This window comes from Lepisosteus oculatus, chromosome 5 (genome assembly GCF_040954835.1).
Source record: "Lepisosteus oculatus isolate fLepOcu1 chromosome 5, fLepOcu1.hap2, whole genome shotgun sequence".
In the NCBI taxonomy this organism is placed as follows: Eukaryota; Metazoa; Chordata; class Actinopteri; order Semionotiformes; family Lepisosteidae; genus Lepisosteus; species Lepisosteus oculatus.
The window spans coordinates 16,271,459-16,292,046 of record NC_090700.1 but is presented as its reverse complement, the minus strand read 5'-3'; the positions used below and the strand labels follow the sequence as shown (position 1 = coordinate 16,292,046).

The following is a 20,588-nucleotide window of genomic DNA, read 5'->3' as shown; positions in this document are numbered from 1 at the left end:
AAATAAATGTTCATTTTGCTGACTTAATTACCAGTATTATATCTATATTATAACTTCTTGGATGTTATTCATCCAAGCAAGTCTTTGTGAAACAATATTCTGGTTCCAATTTAACAATGTCAGTTCCTTCATTTTCACGTTTCACATAAAAAGAAACCTCAATTTTTGGAGATTGTAAATTTGTCTTCTACATTTCAGAGTAAAGGTTTTCAGGATTGGCCTTTTATCCATGATATAAGATGGTCTGATTTCAAGCATGAGATGACCCTTATTAATTTCTGCTGCATTGAAATAATGAGTTTCCATTATCTAACATTTAATTTTAATTACTCTGGTTTGTTTTCTACACATGTATGTTTAGTTTATGGTTGAATTGAGCATTAAATCTGCTACAAGTAAAGGCAAAAGCACCAGCTGCTTAAAGGAAAAGGTCCTCTGAGTATGGGAGGGGTCTGTGATTTGAACATGCCAAGTGAGCCTTGTTTTCTGTCAGCCTTCCTCAGAGCAGAACAGCATTGCATTATTTTCCAGTGAGATAAGAGAGCTGAGGCACACCATGTTTTAGAAGCAGGATCTGATTTTCAGGCCGCCTATTGTAGCAGGGAAAGGGGGAGGAGTTGTGGGAGTGACTGAGACATTTAGAAAAGCAGCACAAACAAACAGGCAGCCCAGAAGGCGGAGCCTGTCAGCCGGGGTCCTGCCTGGTGCAGCCTGACGTCACTGCTCAGCTGTTCTCATTCAGAGTGTGAAGCAGTGTTAGGAAGGAGGGGGGCTGGGGTGTGTGTATGGGGGGGAGATAGCTGACGGCTAGGGGGTGTGGGTAGTGAAAGGGAGCTGCAGTGTTCCTTAGTCACTGCCTGGGCCCTGTAATCTGCTGACAGGAAACAACAATGGGGGCTGCCTGATCCCAGTCCTTGCCTGCTGTAAGTGTTGTTTTTCCTGACGAGCTGCTGTGTGTCTATGTGCCTTGGTGTGGCTGTGAAAAAATCTCTTTACCATGCTGCTACATGGCCGCGTGTTTGTGTGTGTGTGTGCTGCCTCTGTGATTGTGCGTTCAGTGAGAGCACTGGGCTGTGACTGGAGCTGGAAAGGAATGCCATTGTTACTGTTCCTCTTTGCTGAGGCTTGATCTTAGGCAATCGTCTAGTGAGACAGGTTAATTTTAGGTCTTGTTTTGTGCTTTACAATATGGAGATGTCATGTTTAATTCCAGTCCTGTTATTTTTTTTATCTGCTGGTTGAATCTTAAGGAGGGCAGGAAGAATTCGGGAGTGCCATTTTAAGGTTTTCTCATTTTCTCCCAGCTAATGGTTCGACGGTGCTGGCTGTGTCTGTAATGTCAGGGCATGGATCAGCCAGCTGTTTTCTGAGCTTGTGAGCAGGCTGCTTTTGGAAAGAGCCGCCCACTGCAGTCCTGGGCAGGGGAGCTTCCCTGAGCTGTGTAATGCCTCATCAAAAGGCTCTAACGGAGAGGTCTGGGGCTGGCAGGATCATGGGGGTGGCTTTGGAGTCTGCATTATAAAGAAGTGGTAATGAGAAAGACTGGATGCTGATGTACTGTATATTAAGCCGTTTAGATGGAGATTTCAACAGAATGAGGTGAGGACATTAGTGTTCCACACTGTCATAGAGAGGTACGTTTTATTTTTAGTTATTTCATTTTACTATGAGGCTGTGGCCTAGTTAACAAGGGCCTTCCTTTAGAGTTTGTAAAGGCTTGGCATCTGTGTGGGGATGTGGCTGTAAGCTATTATTCATAAATAATTTTTAAGCAGAGTGCTTGTAACCCGGGCAACCCCAGGTGAAAGCCTACAAGCATCAGTGTGTCAACCTCTTGCGGCACCTAAACATCCACCCTTTAAAAGGCATTTTGTTTTCTTACGCACCTGTGATTCTCTAGAGTCCCTTTATGATCAGTTTGCCTTGCTTTCTATTAGCCCTAACAACCCTGTTATTTTCAAAGACTTAAAGCCTGTTCTGTTCTCGCTCTCACAAGGTATACTGTACTTCCTTGAGGTAATCTCCATTTGCTATTTGTCATTCTCCAACCTGTAATTGTATTAAATCATTGTTTTGGCTGTGGCTATAGTTTCTTTTGTTGTACCCATTTCTGGAATGGCTTCCCATATCTAACCAGGCAAGGTCTCTTAAGGATGTTTAAACAGTTTAATTGTCCATTTTATTTTTATACATTTTTCACTACGTTCATAGCTGAGATTCAAATATAGACTGTGGATCATTAGCTCTGTAAAGTTCTTTATTTTTTTCGGTTTTGGTGTCTGTTAACCACATTGCTTATTAGCTCTGGCTTTTTCCTGTATATTTATATCTGTATACGGTATCTGTTTATCTTTTAATAATAGTCCTGTGTTTTTAGAAAAGCTGCTGTACACCAAATTGAATAGTGAAATATTGTTTCTTAACTCTTGTCCTTGGGCTCGGCTGTCCACAAAGTTTTCTCTTTAGTTGTAAAATTATTTGCATGTGGAAGATGATTTAAATTGATTCAGATATTGTTAAATGGAGTCAATTAATCACTTCTCCATGGTTTATATACAGTAATGGTAATTTAAAGAAATCTCAAGAACCCTGCCAGACTGTAGTCAGAGGACTTGATTCTCAACCTGATACTGTGCAGGTATGAAAATCAATAGGAAGGGCAACACTTACACAGTTGGGAAAAGCTCATTGTAAAGGAGGTGTTTTGGTCTTAAAAGTGGACCAGAAAAACACACTTCCTGCATTCCTCCCAATCCCATTTTTATCTGACATATTTTACTTTATGAAACTATTCCTAACAAGAAAAGTGGGACAAGAAGTATTCCATTAACTTCAACCTTCATCTCCAAAATATTTTAGTCTAACCTGTGGCAATAGCCTTTGGCTTGTTTCTGGACAGCTTTGTTGGCAGCATTTGAAGCATGTCACTAGATTTCAATCACCTTTCTCTCTCCTCTGCACCCGAGATTATAGTCATTCATTCCCATATTTCCACTGTTCCACTGCTCATGTAAGGCAAGTACACATGGGAAGAAACTTCCTCTGCTGCAATAAATGTGTTCAGTGCATCTAGATGTGTTGCAACTCTTAAAATTCAGTTGAACTCTATATACAAACAGGAATAAAAGTGGTTACTCAGGGGATTATTTTAGCCATTGGGACTTTGTAAATGAAAATACAAAGAAGTAAAATACGTAAAATTGGTGAAATTGATCAAATATACAAACCAACATGTTAGGTCAGGGTTATCGGCATGTTTCATAAAATTCATTTCAGTTTATATAAACAAGTAATGAGTTATCTTTTATATTTTATGTACCTATTTAAGTGAGTAGAAATGAGTAAGTACAAAATTAATAATTTACAACCCAGCTTTTAGACCAGAAATATAAAAGTAGTGAACAATGGATTTTATAATGATTTGTACAAAATAATAAAGAGGATACATTTATTTTTAGAACACAGACTAAAGTTCTGCATATTATACTGTTTTGTACAGTATACTTGCAGTTAATAATAAAAAAGGTTGTTTTATACTTAGATTCACACTCTCCCTGCAAAAGATAGCAGTAAATAAGGAATGTTAACCAAACGTTTAAATTTATTGAGCGATATTGTTCATAGAATGGTTTGCAAAGAGTATGATCTATATTTTTATTTGTGACAGGAGCTGTATACAGGTATTTTTTTATATAATAATAAATGGTCCTGGTAAATAATTATATTCATGTACAATGACTAGTTTTAAGTGACAGATTGAATAATCCTAATAAAACAAAATAATGTGTCAGAGAATGCTGTCTAGAGGGAAATTTTACTTAGGCATTTCTGCATTTAAATGATAACAGATCTTAACAGATAGCTACTGGACGGTTGTAAACATTTTGCTTTTTACAGTTTGAACAAGATGGAAAATCTCTCTCTGTATATATATATACATCGCTGTCTCAATTCATAGTCTTTAGGAAACAAATACCATATAGATCACCGAGTGAAAACTTTCCTTAACTGTCCAAATATACTCAGCCTTTTCTCAAATAGGTACAAAACATTTTCCTGTAACAAAAATGTGTATTGGTGTTAAGAGTGAGAATCATAGACCCTCAGACAACATGTCGATTTGGAGATCTGCAGAGATAAAGATTAAGGAGGTTGAGAAGAGATGATGAGAATTGGAAGTCTCTGTATCTGAATTTTATTGTAAAAGGGAATTTCTGTAGAAACACTGCACCAGGTCAAACACTGGAGAGAAATCGGCTTTGCACAACTAATATTTGGTTTCCTTTCAGAATTAATTATGTCCCTTTATGTGCAAGGCAGTGAAACCTTGCTGGTATATAAGCACTGTTAGACTTCAGATGTTATCAGGCTTTTAAGGTTTGACTTGGCTGTTGCTGGATGCCTGCTGAGCAAACAGATTTAGAAAACAGAACCACTGGCTGATGTGGTGAGGCAGACAACTTGATGACTCATACTGTATGATAAGACAGGGGAGTGACATTACTGAATTTACATTTTGTGCACTTTACTGTATGTACTGTATACTGTATGTATAGTAAGAAAGCTGGCTATACAGCACATATCTGTTGCTCTGGGTTTTGTCAACACTCATTTGTATCTAGGAAGGACTTTGAAGATAAGGATTAAATATGACTAAATAACCAAGCTTCTCCATGTAGAGAGCTGATTAACTGTAACAATTTCCCACAGACCAGTTAATAAGTGTTTCCAAGATGAGCTGTCTGCCTTCACAGAAAGAAGGCACTGTATAAGGACACCTGAAGAAGGCTCCATGGCCAAAACATTTTCTCTTTCTTCTTTTTTTCCCAGCATGGAATAAACCTATTACTTGTTCCACTGTATAAGGAAGTCTTACCTCTTTAATTCTACTGCTTTACAGCAACACCACTTTATCATATAAAACAGCCATTAAATTCAATTAAGTACGAGGTAAAAAACAGACTACATACTAAGAGCTTGTGCTTTTAAATAACAAACCTGTGTACAGAACAACATATCGTACTTTCCTATATATTGGTAATGCCTTCTATTAAAGCATGTTCCTATCCAACTAAACTGACTTTTCAATGCATTGATATAAGTAGCTAATAAAAACATGATTTGGTCTTTTTAAAAGGGATAGGAAGAGATTCAGAGGGCTGAGCCTGTGCTTTGCTTCCATTGCTGTACATAGTTGTGGATTAATTGATTGAAATATTGAATTGTTTGTCTTCAGTAAGACATTTAATAAATCAATACTAGCATATATATATATGTCAGATAAATGCTATGGTTACGTATTAAATGGGTATGTTGAAGTGAAAGGCGGTCTGGGCCTTTAAGGGTGAGTGAAAGAAGGAAAAAGCAAGAAATTGTGGTTTAAGACTTAAACTGGATCACTGACACTGCAGGCAAGCTAATTGCCAGATTATTAAAGGCCTGGACTGCCTAGTAATATATTAACAAGCTCCTTTGTGCATCCTTGGAAGAACAATGCTCATTACAGCATCATTAGTGCTGAAGAATTGTAATTGTTATGTTATTTAAGGTACTGCAAAGGTTTTAGAATGTCTTGGCTGAAACAACATACTGTACAGTACTGTAAATATTCCAGGCTGACCATAATTGCCAGTCTGATGGCAAAACTGACAGGAGTGGAAAATTTAGGCCGGAAAATCCATTGCGATCACCAATTTAATTGTGTGGCCTATCATTTCACCACTACTGTAGTTGTAATTAAAGCTTTGCCAGTCTCTTTCATCTGTGCCCCAGTTATTGAGAGAACAATGTCATGTTATGTGCATGATCTAACAATTAAACAATGCCTTGCTCCATGTTTTAGAACAAATTGGAAAATTAAAACTGTCAAAGTTTTTGCTTTGTTGAAAATGTGTTTAGGCGGTGAGAGTGATTTAAAAAAACAAACTCTGTCTACATTTGCAAAGTGTTGCTGATGTTTTTATAACATTCCTTGTGCAACGACTACTACAAGTCCCTTGTGAATATGACAGCACATGAAATATCTGCTTTGGAAGGTTCAGATGTCATTCAGATCACATGGTGGTGAAGGTAGAAAAAGAATCTGCGCTTCTATATGGTCCAAAACGTTCATAGTTGGAATAGGGTTTCTTAAGTGTTTTTTTTAATCAAAATGTGATGCTGCCATTTTACTGTTGTTTGAATCATGTCAACGCATCATAACCAACAATCCTGGATCTGACGTTTGCATATCTGCAGAAAAGGTGACAGCTGTGCAAATATACGAAAAGTATTAAATCTGTTCTTGGCCAACTGCTGCAGAAAACATGTATAATACACTGCAGTGGTACATAAAATCCAATGTATTGTGGTTTCAAAAATATTAAAGGCTAATGGGCTGTAAGAGTAAAAAATTAAAAGCAATTAAGCATTACTAGAGTATTGTGGCTGAATTTAGTGCACTTTCATTTTCTTTTCGTAACACCCTGGTATAATGGATTTGCCATTATGAATATTCCTGAACTTAAGAATTACCAAGAAGCAATACATTTACACTGCTTTCATTATCACTGAGTGCTACTCCATCACATCTAATAATAACATCTAATTATGTTACATTAAAGCTTAACCTACTGTGTACATAACAGCAGAATATATGATATGAAGTACATCAGTGTAGTTTGTTCAGAGTTAGATGTATTGATTTTGCTTGAAGTACACCTACATGTGTACATTTTTCTTCATTTTAAAGCTTTTCATGTGGGGTTTTTGTCCATTTTAGTAGAAAGTTACAGGCTTTCCAGATGCTGAGGGAGTTGTGAAAAATACCTTACAAATTTTAGAAGATTTTAAATGATCCCCAAATATAAAAATCACTTGCTAAATAGTATTCAAAGAAGACTTTACTGCAGTATTTATACAGCGCTCTGTGTGCATGTGCATGTGTGTATCTGGGGGGGTAACATGTCTTAGTATGCTTGGCCTTATCAGATTCATTTGTTACAAGCAGCAATTTCATTCAACACCAAGGTTTAAGGTCTTAAGTCTTGTTCCTTTGTCATCGGAAGTCTCTCACAAACCTTTTTCAATTAAAATGTACTAAAAGCAGTTAAAAATGTTCTTTTATTTAATGATATACATACAGTATACTGCTGTGACCTTTACCAGGATAAACACCAATGCTTGAAAGAACCTTGCTTGGCATTGTAATTTGTTTCTTAATCCATTTGTTTCCATTATGGAAAATTATGAATAACAGCACCATGACTTGATGATGTGTTCAGAGTTGGTGTCTCAAAGTTCTTGGATCATGAACTTGATTGTGGCCCTTGCTGCCTTCTGTGTGGAGTTTGCAAGGTCTTTCCAGGCATGTGTTGGCTTTCACCAGGGACTCTGGTATCCTCCCACCTCCCATAGACATGCTGGCTAGATTTGTTGGTGTATCTATTGGTGTGCATATGTGGGTGTGATTTGGAATGGACAGTCATCCTGTTCGGGGTTTAACCCTGCCTTGCACCCTAGGGCCTGAGGATGTCACAACCCTTTCCAGGTTGAAAGAAAGGTCCAATTAGTAATGGCGCTTGCCTGAGCATTGTGATCATGGATTCAAAGTCTGAGTCGTGTCATTGGCCAACTGTGACCACAATTCCCCAAGCAGGAAGGTTGGACCTTCCAAAACCTTGCAGGCATGAGGTTCTGTTGGCGAGCTATGTGCCTGTTGTTCAATTGGTGCAGAACATCTGCTCTACAGTTGTATTACCTAAAAGATAAGTTGTTTGAAGGTAGGTGAGTGGGAGGACTCTTTATTACTTCCTCCTTCTCCCCTGTGTGCAGTCGTAGGGTTTGTAGCTGTGAGCCAAGAAATGAAGATGTTTTCTGAAGAAAAGATCTTCTCAGTACTCCATTCAGAAATCAGAAAGCATCTTGGCTATTCAGGAACACATATAAAAAACCATAAATGCTCTAAAATGTCCTTGCCCATGAAAGATATGTCAGCTTGTCCACCAATGATTGTATGTTTCTGGTATTAAAGTTCATTTTGCTTAACTTAAATGAAGCATTATAAGCAAAAACATGACAATTAAATAATTCATCCTTTGTATATAAGTACAGTATATGTTATGAAAGCTATTAACATTTGTTTTGTGAGCTTGAGTAAATCACAGCTTTGGAAAATAAAGACAATGGTGAATGCAACCATGATCAGACTTGTCTAGAAGAAATAAAATAAAAACCAATTTACAAATCAAAAACAGAACAAGCACGGGGCTTTTTTTTTGCTTTTCCAGCCCAAGGAAAAAATGGCTTTGAGATATGATTAAATTACCATCATGTAATGAAGCTGATTTCTAAATATACCCCTCCAGTGAGCAATTTTGCTAGTTGTACGGTACTTGGATCACGTACTGGGAAATCGCAGTTCTTTTTGTAAAAATATGGATTTTGGTTTCTTAATTGTAGTTTCCCTGAAGTGATTTGTCTGTGTGGCCTACCTCACAGGTTAACTGCTGCCTTTCCCTGTGGCGCCCTCCTTGAATGTCGGTTACCATGGCGAAGCGCGAGTCTAACAGCAGCAGCCCTGTTGTCCGGCAAATAGACAAGCAGTTCCTGGTGTGTAGCATCTGTCTGGACCACTATCACAATCCCAAAGTCCTGCCCTGCCTGCATACCTTCTGCGAAAGGTAAGTGAGTCACCCAATAGAAAAACACTTCTGTCATACTGTATATCTGTCAACAGCAGTAATGGGCCATGTGTAGTTTGGATCTCTGCACCTATCCAAGAACTCAGGATTGGTCTTGAAATATCATCAAATCAGAGAGAATTTTTCATGCTGGTCAGTGCTGCTCTTTCCTTTTTCTTGTCCTAAAGCTTTTAAGGGCAGGTGGAATTGTAAAAATGAACTTTGTTAAAATGAGCCATATAAAAGTTGTCCTTGATTTTTTTTAAAAGAAGTGCGTTGGAAGTTGTGGATTTGTCTTACGCTGCTTCCTAAAATTTCCAATGATGGAACCCATCTTTCTGCATACAAATTATTTGATTTTGACCTTCAAATTTGACATTTTATAAAAAACAAAATTTGTTTTTTAAAGGAGGCGACTTTAGAAATGGGCATACTTGTTATATACAGTTAATTGTGACTGGAAATCATTAAATTACACTGCTCACAGAGATCTCATATTCTTGTATTAAAAGGTTATATGAAAGGCATGTTTCTGTATTCATGCAATTTGGTTCACTGCACAGTCATAGAGAAAGGGTTGCTATTCTCTTAACTTTGATACTGCATGACATACTACTTCTTGCTATACTATGAAGTTATCAGTAAACTATTTAGAGCATGGTGAATGCATTGTTCATAATACAATAAGATTTGAAGCCTCCAGCCATTTCAACTGCTCTGATTCATCCACAGACAAGAATCCTCAGACACGCATTGTGCTATTCAAAGACTGTCTCTTTTGAGATCGTTATATTAACACATAATTCACGCTGTAAACCACTGTATATCTAAATATTTGATATCTCTTGGATGTTTTTTTATTTTCTACCTCTATTATAGTTTACCTGTAAATGATAAATAATTTAACAGTGCGGGGCTATGATTTTTGTCTGTATTTATTCCATGTAGCTGCAATAAAAATAATAGGTAGTGATATATAGTAAAATATTCGAACCAATGTTATGCGAGTCTAGGCACACAAGCCAAAATATTTGTATCATCAGTATTTGGGAACTAAAATTCACAGCAAAATGTGTATGCCACAGCTTTTGTTGGTAGAAAGATCCTGTAACAAAACTGTTGAGCACAAATTTGGAAATGATGTTTGAAGAATCAAATGTTATGACAAACGAAAAAGTGATATACAGGAAATATACTGTATATTTGTAGTAATATACAGTAACAAAGACTTCTGTAGACACTACATTAAAATTCTCTGTGGAGTCTTACGAGCAAATGAATGCTGCATATTGTACTCAAGGTCCCTTGTCTCTTTCTTGCTGGTCTCTGCAGGTGTCTTCAGAACTACATCCCGCCCCAGTCCCTGACTCTGTCCTGCCCAGTGTGCCGACAGACTTCCATCCTGCCTGAGAAGGGGGTCGCTGCCTTGCAGAACAACTTTTTCATCACCAACCTGATGGAGGTCCTGCAGCGAGACCCAGAGTGTGCCAGGCCTGAGGCCTGCAGCGTGCTGGAGTCTGTCAGCGCTGCAGCAGCTGGCAAACCCCTGTCCTGCCCCAACCACGAGGGCAAGGTACCCCACTGCCTCTGGGGGTAGGGACAAGGGTTGGATAGAGGGGACACTAGGATATAGACCTTTTCAAAGAGAGTCAAAGCACAGAGACGTGCAATGCCAAGCATAGGCCTGAAACAGAAATTCAGCTAAGGTTGCAGTATTGTAGGGCCTCTTTTTTGTCTAATGTTACTTAAAATCTTAATTTTCACTTGTTTTCTTTTTCTGGGACTGCCTCACCCAAAACAAATGGAGGTTCTGGATTTTGTGATGTTGTTATTGTTTCATACCAAATTGTAAAACAAAGTTGTGTGAAGGCCTGGGGGGTAAAAACATGCAAGACATCAGCTAAGAATAATCTGACGCTAAAAAACACATTTGCTTTAGGAAAAGAGTACATAAGGAAATCTTAATGCCTGATTACAACAGCATACAGGTGAGAAAATATAATGACCAAACCAAAACCTGGTGACAAGCTTTTCTGTGTATATCTTGACAGAATAAATCCCTGTCCTCTGTGAGAGGATTAAGAACAATATTTCACCAGTATGTCTGCACCACTAGATCTTTGTATATGGAAACAACTTGAAAAATGTGCCCTGCACAGTTGACGTTATTGCTGAACAGCTCTGACTACAAAAGGGAATTAATGTGCTCTAGCAGCACAAAGAAGCAAATGGCTCTTCAGGGAGCAACATGTAACTCAGGAGCCCACGTATTATGATTTAAGATTGTGGGAAATAAATAGGACTCTTGTCTTTCTATTAAAAGTAAAAAAAGAAGCCGCTCGAGGTGTAGCATGACTTGGCGTGGCTCTCTGGTTTGCCTCTCAGGTTATGGAGTTCTACTGCGAGTCATGTGAGACTGCAATGTGCCTGGAATGCACGGAGGGGGAGCACAGGGAGCACGTGACTGTTCCTCTGCGCGATGTTCTAGAGCAGCACAAGGCAGCACTGAAGAACCAACTGGATGCCATTCGGAACAGGTGCTGTACTGAACTTGCCAGCAGCAGGTTGAAATCCCAAGCATGCGTTATGAATTGCTAAGCAAAACTGAGCTGTTGCAGAATTTCCGCTGAGAGAGTTTTTGCTACACTTTTTTTAATGGAATTTGTCTGTATTGTTACTGGAATTGGCTTCTTTTTAAGGCCATTGCTGGCTGAAGGAAGCGAGAGGGGGTGACACAATGATTGGTTTAGGTATTATGTTGGCTTAGTGGGATACGTTGCTTTAAGAAATGCATTCTGGTTTGAAACTAGCATTTGGATTTTACTGAAAGCCAGCCACCCCAGAGGTACCTGGCTCACACCCTTCCTTCCTTCCTCCCCTCAGGCTCCCCCAGCTGACAGCGGCCATCGAGCTGGTGAATGAGATCTCAAAGCAGCTGACCGAGCGCAAGAACGAAGCGGTGAGCGAAATCAGCAGCACCTTTGAAGAGCTGGAGAGAGCACTGCACCTCCGCAAGAACGCCCTCATCACAGACCTAGAGAGTATCTGCAGTGCCAAGCAGAAGGTCAACCTTTTCCTTTTTCACTTTATGCTCAGTCTTCCCTAGGGCCATCCTGTTTTTCACAACTCTAAGTGTATCTTGTATCTCTAAAGTGTCTCTTTATATCACAATCATAATTACTGTTATGAGCCTGTCAATGTTTTATTGACCGTGTGCACCTGTGGTAACTATGTTAAGACATGCGTCACTGACATATAACACCTGCTCACCTCTCAGCACTTCAGTATGCAGTTATGAATTGAAGTGTATGACTGCGATTTAAGCCACTCTGTGTATTCAACACTCCATTGCTGGTATATTTTTTTTCTTATGATTGTGGAATCTTATCACTGTAAATGGAAATCCTAGAAATCTGTCAAGCCCAGCAAATTCTTTTATGTTTTGAAAATTGTTGCTGATTTCAATGTGAAACGTTTTGAACATAGATTGGAAGGAGCATGTAGTCAGGAATGTTAAAATGCATTAAATATGAAATTAATGTATTTTTTTGTTTTATAAAATGTGGTCATCTGCTAAAACAGATGGCACCAACAAGTGTACAGTTTTGTAGTTTTTTTTTCCCCTCATTGATGTCCTATCTGGAAAATAAGCTGATTGGGCAAAATGTCACCTTCCCAGAACATCATATCCCCATTTACATTGACAAAGAAAGCTTTTAGGTCTGAAACCAGATCATATCAGTCATTTTATAAATGAAAATATTTTTGGAATAAAACTGTTAAAAATGTTAGTTCTAATACACTTGTCCACTAGTCCGGTTGTAAGGTGTAAGTTAAGGTTTTTAACTTACTCTCTGCTCTCCTCACCTCCTTCCTCAGGTGCTGCAGGCGCAGCTGGCCTCTCTACTGCAGGGCAAAGAGCACATCCAGAGCAGCTGCAGCTTCACAGAGCAGGCCCTGAGCCATGGCAGCGCTACTGAGGTGCTCCTGGTTCGCAAGCAGATGAGTGAACGGGTCAGTGCCCTGGCCAGGCATGACTTCCCCGAGCACCCGCACGAGAACGCTCACCTGGACTGTCTGGTGGAGACTGAGGGGCTGCGACGCTCCATCCAGAACCTAGGAGTGCTTCTGACCACGAGCGCCGTGGGCCACACCAGCGTGGCCACGGGTGAGGGGCTCCGGCACGCCCTTGTGGGGCAGCACACCACTGTCACCGTGACAACCAAGGACAAGGAGGGGGAGCTGGTGAAGACGGGGAATGCCATCCTGCGTGCTGAGATCATCGCCCCGGATGGGAGCTACACCGAGGCCGAGGTGACGGACAACAAGAATGGCACGTATGAAGTGGGCTACACCCTCCGTTCTGAGGGAGAGTTCTCCTTCTCCCTCACACTGTACGACCAGCCGGTGCGGGGCAGCCCCTTCCGCCTGCGTGCGGTCAAGCCGTCCGACGTACCCCAATCACCTGACGACGTCAAGCGGCGGGTGAAGTCTCCCAGTGGCGGTGGAGGGCATGTGCGGCAGAAGGCAGTGCGCCGACCCTCCAGCATGTACAGTACAGGCAAGAAGAAGGAGAACCCCATCGAGGACGAAATGATCTACCGCGTTGGTGAGTTGAGACTCTGAATCTGACCAGACTCAAGGAAAGACTTGCAGGAGTTATTGTCTTGTTGAAGTAGTCTCAGGAGTGTACAGTACTTTCCTTCTGTGTTAGTGTACCTTGTAAAACCTCAAGGAATACCAAGCACAAAACAGTGGAATACCTTCTAATTAAATCCTTCTTAAATGATTTTGCTTTGAAAACTAATTTTAATAGGTTCTCTAAAGCTGCATTATCAGTGGTACCAACTGAGGCTTTACAGTAGTTATCATTCATCTGTTTGTCAGGAGGTTAAGCTACTGAATAAGCAGAAAGTGGATACTTTCTTACTTTTTTTCTGAAGTGATTATTTCATGTTTATTGTTTTAAAAGTTACATTGTTCCACACACTTATCATTACCTTTAAGAACCCTTCTGTGTGTTTGTATGGCAGGGACCCGAGGCCGGGAGAAGGGAGAGTTCACTAATCTTCAGGGGATCTCTGCCTCCAGCAATGGGCGCATTGTGGTGGCAGATAGCAACAATCAGTGCATTCAGGTGAGCTTTCAATGCATATTTATTTTTCTCAGGACCTTAGCCTTTACACTCATTGGTATATTCTTTTCCTAATGTTACACTTACACACTACTACAGTACTTGAAACTCAGCTACTTGTTTAAAAGTACGCACGTTGCTTAGTATAGACTACTCGTATCCTTTCTATTCTTAGCTCTTTCGTTGTTTTTTTCTCATTTGCACTGATTTTATACCTGTAAGGATACAAGCAAGATATGTGCCAGACTCTTTTATTAACTCATTTATACTTTCTTTGATAAATAATTGCTAAAATAATAAGCACACTGAAAGTGTTTTTTGTTATGCACATTTTAATTTTACTGACGTATAATTATTGGAAGAAATCTTAAATGTTTGTATCACGTTAAGAACATTGGCCTTCCCCTTTTGCTGATATTTTACCTCCTCATGATTTATTGGCCCGTCAGGAGTTTGAGAAAGCATCACTCTTTTTCCCCTGTCCTCCTACCAAGGTGTTCTCAAACGATGGGCAGTTTAAACTGAGGTTTGGGGTCAGAGGTCGCTCACCCGGGCAGCTCCAGCGCCCTACTGGTGTGACCGTGGATATGAATGGTGACATCATTGTGGCTGATTATGACAACAGATGGGTTAGCATTTTCACCTCAGACGGGAAATTCAAGGTGAGCGAGTGTGGTTGTGGACAATGTTTCTTTTACAACAGTAGGATCCTAATATGTATCCTGTCTTTTGCTGTAGATAAATAAAAGTCTAAAGCACCATCAAAAGAGTGGTTAAGGCAATTTAGCCCATTTAGGGTGAGGAGATCCTTGATCGTTTGAGTGTACGAACAACCTATTACTTTGTGCAATGACAGCATCTAGAAGCTACCAATAGCTCACCTAGCAGTTTGGATTTAGTATTTGTTACAGTGTGCAATGTTGCAGAATGTACATGGGCTTACTTTCCAGTGGGGTTTAACCACAATGAAATGTAATACAGTAATTTGTTCCTAAAGTGAACGTACACTCAGCATAACTGTGAGGATACTCACACTTATCGTTAAACAAGAACAAGCGTACCGTGTAATGAATTATGCTTCATGATAACAAAAGATAATTTTCTCATTATTACACGTGAAATATTTTTGTGTGTACATTTTTTTATTCAGCAGTATGCTTCCGTAATTCCTTGCCCTTTCCCCTAACTTTTTTTTTTGCGTCAACGGTCAATCTATTACATGGCAGAATGTGTTTGACCTTGGTGCTAACTCAAATTCGTTTTTTTTAATAGGATGAATGCCGCAATGATCAAAATCACTTTGTGGTGCCTCAAAAGCCTGACAAATTGCCGAAAGATGAATTTTTACCGACTGTCGTTTTCTTTCAGAATAAAATCGGAGCTGGCCGCCTCATGGGGCCAAAGGGAGTAGCTGTAGATCGCAATGGGCACATCATTGCTGTTGACAACAAGGCCTGCTGTGTCTTCATCTTCCAGTCGAATGGCAAACTCGTGACTAAGTTTGGAGCAAGGGGCACGTCAGACAGGCAGTTTGCAGGTACACTGGGCAGAAATAAGGAGCTCTGATGACTTTTCTTTGGCATTTATGTCACTATGTAAAACCCTTGGTGTTAAGAAGAAGACTGTATAAGAATACAAACAGGCTTTCCAGGTCTATTAAAATAGGCAGATTTGATCTTTTGAGCTCTGCTACAAGGATAAAGAAGAGCTGGGCTCGGCATATAGAAATCTTTTCCTGCCAGGGGCGAGTTCATACGGAATTCATTCAATTTGCTATACTAATTTTGCATCAGCTTGTTATATAATACAGTATATTATTTAAGCAATTTAGTATTTATTTTGCCGCTTTATTTTACTTTAAAAACTTTGCTGAGCGTGTGGAAAGTTGTAGATTATCTCTCAAACAATCATTTTAGTAAAAAACGATTTCGCTCAGAGGAAACAAATACAAAGAACTGGCCTGATTTTTATAGCAGATGCGTACTTTGAAAGATTAGATCTTTTAAAATCTGACTTCCTTTTCTTGTCAGTTAGATTTTCTAACATTTTCTTACATTGTGGCATCAGTACTTTAAATAGAATTTCAGTCCTCTTATTAAATGGCTTTTCTTCTGTATTACAGCACATTACCGATGAAGCCAAACTCTTTAGTTCTGCAAAGAATGTTTTCCAGTAAATTTCATTTTGTATTAGTCATTTGGTGGAACAAATTCAAGGACTTTGTTTTGGCCTAGAAAGCTTTTCTTTTTTCATCTTATTAAATTGTGACTTTTTTTCCCTCGGTGGTATTCCCACACACACAGAAACATGAAGAGAACTGGGCCAGATTTACAAATGCTTGTGATCCAGTGCACTGTTAGAAAGATACTACATGTTAAACAGCCAACATATATCATCTATTTTATTTTCTATTCTTTCATGCATACATTTTTTTTTCATTATTTCATTGTTGTTTTCATCTATTCCTTTTTCTCTTTAGTTATATGAATGCATTTGGCAGGGTCTTGGGATCGATGAGCATCCTCCAGTCCTATGATCAAATCACCTACTGTGGTGTGCCTTCCTAAATAACCCCTTTCACAGGTTTACTGAAGTTAGAAATAACGGCCTTGCGTTGGGTGGCCTGCTTTCAGCTAACTAATACCAAGCACAATATTTCCTGTGCAGATGTCTAGCCATGAGCTACAGTATCCCCGTGTCCAGTCTTCACTTGAAGGGAATCACCCTTTTATGGCTTCTGATGTGTGCTGACACAGTCTGGTGTGAATTTGAAAAAGAAGAGATGTCAGATTTGCACATGAAGATGTTTTGCTCATGGTGGGCAAGGTAAATCCAGGTGACTAGAAGCTGATTGTTCAGGATACTGTAGTTCAGTGCTTGAAAAGGGAATATACAGCATCAGGGCTTTCTGTGCTAATCACACAGCTGAAATAGTACAGGACATCCAGTTCTGAGCTGTTGTACAGTGGTTTTAATGAATGAAAAGATCTAGATTTTTGTCTAGTTTTCTAAATGTAATTAAAAGACAAAGTACAAATTAGATGTCAGAGAACCCAGAGTGAGGGCTTCTCACACTTTGCTGGGCTGTATTTTCAACATGGGTAATACAGAAAGGGCAGAATGAAAGGCTCTGGAGGATGCCCGCTGGCCATTAGCTTTTCTGTATGGTAATAGGAGTCAGGGAGAGACCAGAAGAATTCTTAATGCCGGAGATGATGATAAAACCAAAAACACCTCTGGCCCACCATAGTAGATTTTTTTAAAAAATTGACACTTCCTTTGTGTTGCAGGAATGCCTTGTTTTACAGAACCCTTGTACCCAGATGTAACCCTGATACTAAGTGCTGGGCTCCCAGTGCCCAGTGGCTACAGTATTGGGAATTCCCTAGTTCAGTACTGACCCACAGGCACATGGCAGACAATGCATTACTGGCTCTGGAAGCATAATACAGAGTTCTATCGCCTTTTCTGACCAGAACAATCCTCTGGTCTCAATCCTGTTGAAAACTGGTAGAACCAGAGGAATGTGTTCTTTCCACACCATTCCTCTCAACAACCTCAGCTGAACACAATCCTGCTTGAAGCATGGGATGAAATTGAACTTTCCAAGGAGTTGCTATTGAGGGGGGGTCCTAATGTTTTGACCAATTAATATACTTTACGTTTGCTAGGTGGGACAAACAAGAAAAAATGCTACTTGCAGCTGGAAAAAAAACTACAGTTTGTCTGAGTTCTTTGCTAACTCGGATCTGCAGATCACCTTATTTCTATATTATTTAATTTAAGAGAAGGTTTTAAATTATGTTCTGTTAAGATATTTTAGCAAAAGGAGTTTTGTGGATAATATACCTGTAATAATGAATTATGACATTTCAGTGATGTGATTTAACCCAGTCCAAGGTTGTCCTTAGGGGTTATACTGTTTGATGCAGTAACGTGTCTGTCGAGTAGAAGAACACAAGTTGCTGGTTGATGCCATCAGTCATCAAGGTGTGCCACTTTGTGCTTGCATGAGTTTCTCAATTTCATTTTTCTCCTCTACTTCAAGTGTTGGAGCTGCTAAAAAGGGAGAGTGCAGGAAGACCCACTGAATGGAGTTTTTCAGTTTATTTTTTTTTTCATTTCTGACCTTACTTTTTTTTTATTCCTTTTAGAAAAAAGTGGTGCAAACTTTGCACTGGAGCAAAAGCTTAGTAAATCTGGCCCCGTGTTCAGTAAGTATTGTGTGCTTTAATTCCCAAGGCTGTGCTTTCAGTTTTTACAAGTCTTATAAACACTTTCATTAACTTTATATACTGTACAGTATACAGTACATGTTAGAACTACCTTCAGTTTTAATTTGTCGGGGGTTGGTTTATTAGGTACAGTTAAAAATCGAATAGAAGCTTATAGAAAATATTCTAATGCAGTTACACATTCAATGGCAAAACAATTTTAGTTATAAGGCCTTTAACTTTCTTAATTACTTTTAGTATTGCATCAGTTTTGGGAAAACATGGTTGGGTGGAAGATTTGTTTCCTTATCGGCAAGTTGAATTTGTTTCATCCATTTCTCACCCAGAAAGAGGATATTAGCCAATATATTTTTACAGCTTTTGTTCTTCTGTGAGTCAGCTGTCTCAGTATTCAGTATTCTAACTCATTTTTGGAAGACACAATCTGCATAATCATTTTCTGTTGATCCAATGCTAAGATGTTCTTAGGTACCTTTAATGCCTCGCCCACAATAATTTATTTGCCAGTTAAACATATAGATATATCTACTATCACCAACTATTAAGATTTTAATTACTTAAGTCTACTGAAGTGAATAGGTCATTCTTTACCAGTGAAAGTCCTAGACTTGTAAAAACCTAACAAAAAAATGCTACTTGCAGCTGAAAAACAATTTGACGTTTGAGTTCTTGGCTAACACTGTCAGTCACATTTTTATTTCTCACTGGAGTATTTAAGAGGAAGATCTGCAGATCACCTTATTTCTATATTATTTAATTTAAGAGAAGGTTTTAAATTATTTTCTGTTAAGATATTTAACCAAAAGGTGATTTGTGGATAATATGCTTGAAATAATGAATCATGAAATTTCTTCCTGGAAGAGTGTTTCAACCTGACATTTTTTTACTTTTTTGTGAAGATATTTGCCTGAAACCCAGCTGCGGGTTATCTACAATCGCTCCAGTGGGCAACGAAACTGAGAATTCAGTACCTTTTGTTTCACATGTCATGATCATGGATTCTCTCTCCTCTCTCCTGCCATCCTTTTTCCTCTTGTGTCTTAAGGCCCTCACTTCGTTGCAGTAAATAACAAGAATGAAATTGTGGTGACAGACTTTCATAATCACTCTGTCAAGGTAAGTTGGATATTTTTCCACTTGCAGATTTTGTCATAAACTTTCACTGACCTTTGGGGCGGAGCGGTAGCACTGTGGCTAAGGATCTGCGTAGCTGGAAAGTTGCCGGATAAAATCCCACAGCTGGCAGAGGAATCCTACTCTGCCAGCTGCTACAGGGGCACTGTATAAATGGCTGACCCTGTGCTCTGACCCCAAGCTTCTCTATGGAGAGCAAGCTGGGGTATGTGAAAAGACAAATCCTAATGCAAGAAGTTGTATATGGCCATGTATATAATCTTATCCTGTTACATTGTGTCTTATGATATTGTATTGAATAAATAATGAAATTACTCATTATTTATAAATCAAAGTCAAGCACAGGTTGTAGAATGTACAGTACAGTAAGTATTGAATCCTGGATTCTTTGTTTATACCACCCCTTTAGCAGCTTGTTTGGCAACTCAAGTTTGTCTTCATTTCCTCAGGTGTATAGTGCTGATGGAGAGTTCCTTTTCAAATTTGGCTCTCATGGAGAAGGAAATGGTCAGTTCAATGCTCCAACAGGGGTGGCCGTTGATGCAAATGGTAACATCATCGTGGCAGACTGGGGAAACAGCCGAATACAGGTGAGCTTCAGATAGATTCGTTGCTTTATTGACCTGCTTGAAGAATATTGGTTTTATGGCTCAATTCAGAATGGCCTGTTGGATAGAATAAGCTTTGTTTAGACCAGAAGCATTTGCTTTAATAATAATCTTTTGTCAATCACTATGGTGGCCAGGATGGATAAAACTCAGTTACCTGTATAATTCTGAAGTTAATTCTAATTCTTTAGGCTAATTAGTTTCCACTATATATCCTCCAGAATGCTACACAGTAGAGACAATGTTCTTTTAACAAATATTCAGTATACCAACTGTTATGAATATACAAACTACGTTTTGACTCAATAAATTCACATTTTCTCATCGGTCCATAACTTTCTTCTTCTGTGGTTTAGTTGATATGTTCCTTTTTTATCACCTGGCTGAAGGATTCTGTGATGAAGTGTTGATATGACAATGATTATTATCCATCTGTCCATTTCCTAACTGCTCCTTCCAGTAAAAGGCCATGGTGCAGCTGGAGACTATCCTGGCAAACAAGGCCCCCAAGGCAGGATACACCCTGGATGGGATGCCAATTCATCACAGGGCACACACAGACACAAACACACACGCACTCACGCCAGGTCCAATTTTTCCAGAAGCCAGTTAGCATACCAGTCTGTATTTGAATTGTCCAAGAAAACTGGAGCACCTGGAGGAAACCCACACAAACATAGGGAGAACATTCAAACTCCACACAGATAGCACTGCAGTTCTGGTATTGAACTCAGGGCCCCAAGGCTGTGCAATGCTAACCACTGCTCCACCGTGTTATCAGATGTTTTAAAGTATTAGGCTTAAATATAATTGATAG

At 39.3% G+C, this 20,588-nt stretch overlaps 1 protein-coding gene across 6 annotated transcripts in view; it reads left to right on the top strand.

Moving 5' to 3' along the window:
* trim3b (tripartite motif containing 3b) overlaps positions 1-20,588 on the top strand; it is a 52,033-nt gene that overhangs the window by 23,533 nt on the left and 7,912 nt on the right. For 3 of the 6 annotated variants that reach the window (XM_069190175.1, XM_015341940.2, XM_015341938.2), the window contains 11 exons: positions 8,479-8,660; positions 9,993-10,233; positions 11,046-11,197; positions 11,544-11,724; positions 12,540-13,269; positions 13,694-13,797; positions 14,289-14,456; positions 15,163-15,331; positions 17,949-18,008; positions 19,075-19,145; positions 19,613-19,753. In XM_069190175.1, the coding sequence (XP_069046276.1) occupies positions 8,515-8,660; positions 9,993-10,233; positions 11,046-11,197; positions 11,544-11,724; positions 12,540-13,269; positions 13,694-13,797; positions 14,289-14,456; positions 15,163-15,331; positions 17,949-18,008; positions 19,075-19,145; positions 19,613-19,753 (2,163 nt within the window). In that variant the 5' untranslated portion in view covers positions 8,479-8,514. Of the gene's footprint in view, positions 1-743; positions 924-1,535; positions 1,635-8,478; positions 8,661-9,992; positions 10,234-11,045; positions 11,198-11,543; positions 11,725-12,539; positions 13,270-13,693; positions 13,798-14,288; positions 14,457-15,162; positions 15,332-17,948; positions 18,009-19,074; positions 19,146-19,612; positions 19,754-20,588 lie in introns of those variants that run through there. The other 3 variants (XM_015341939.2, XM_015341941.2, XM_069190176.1) reach the window with 3 other exon arrangements.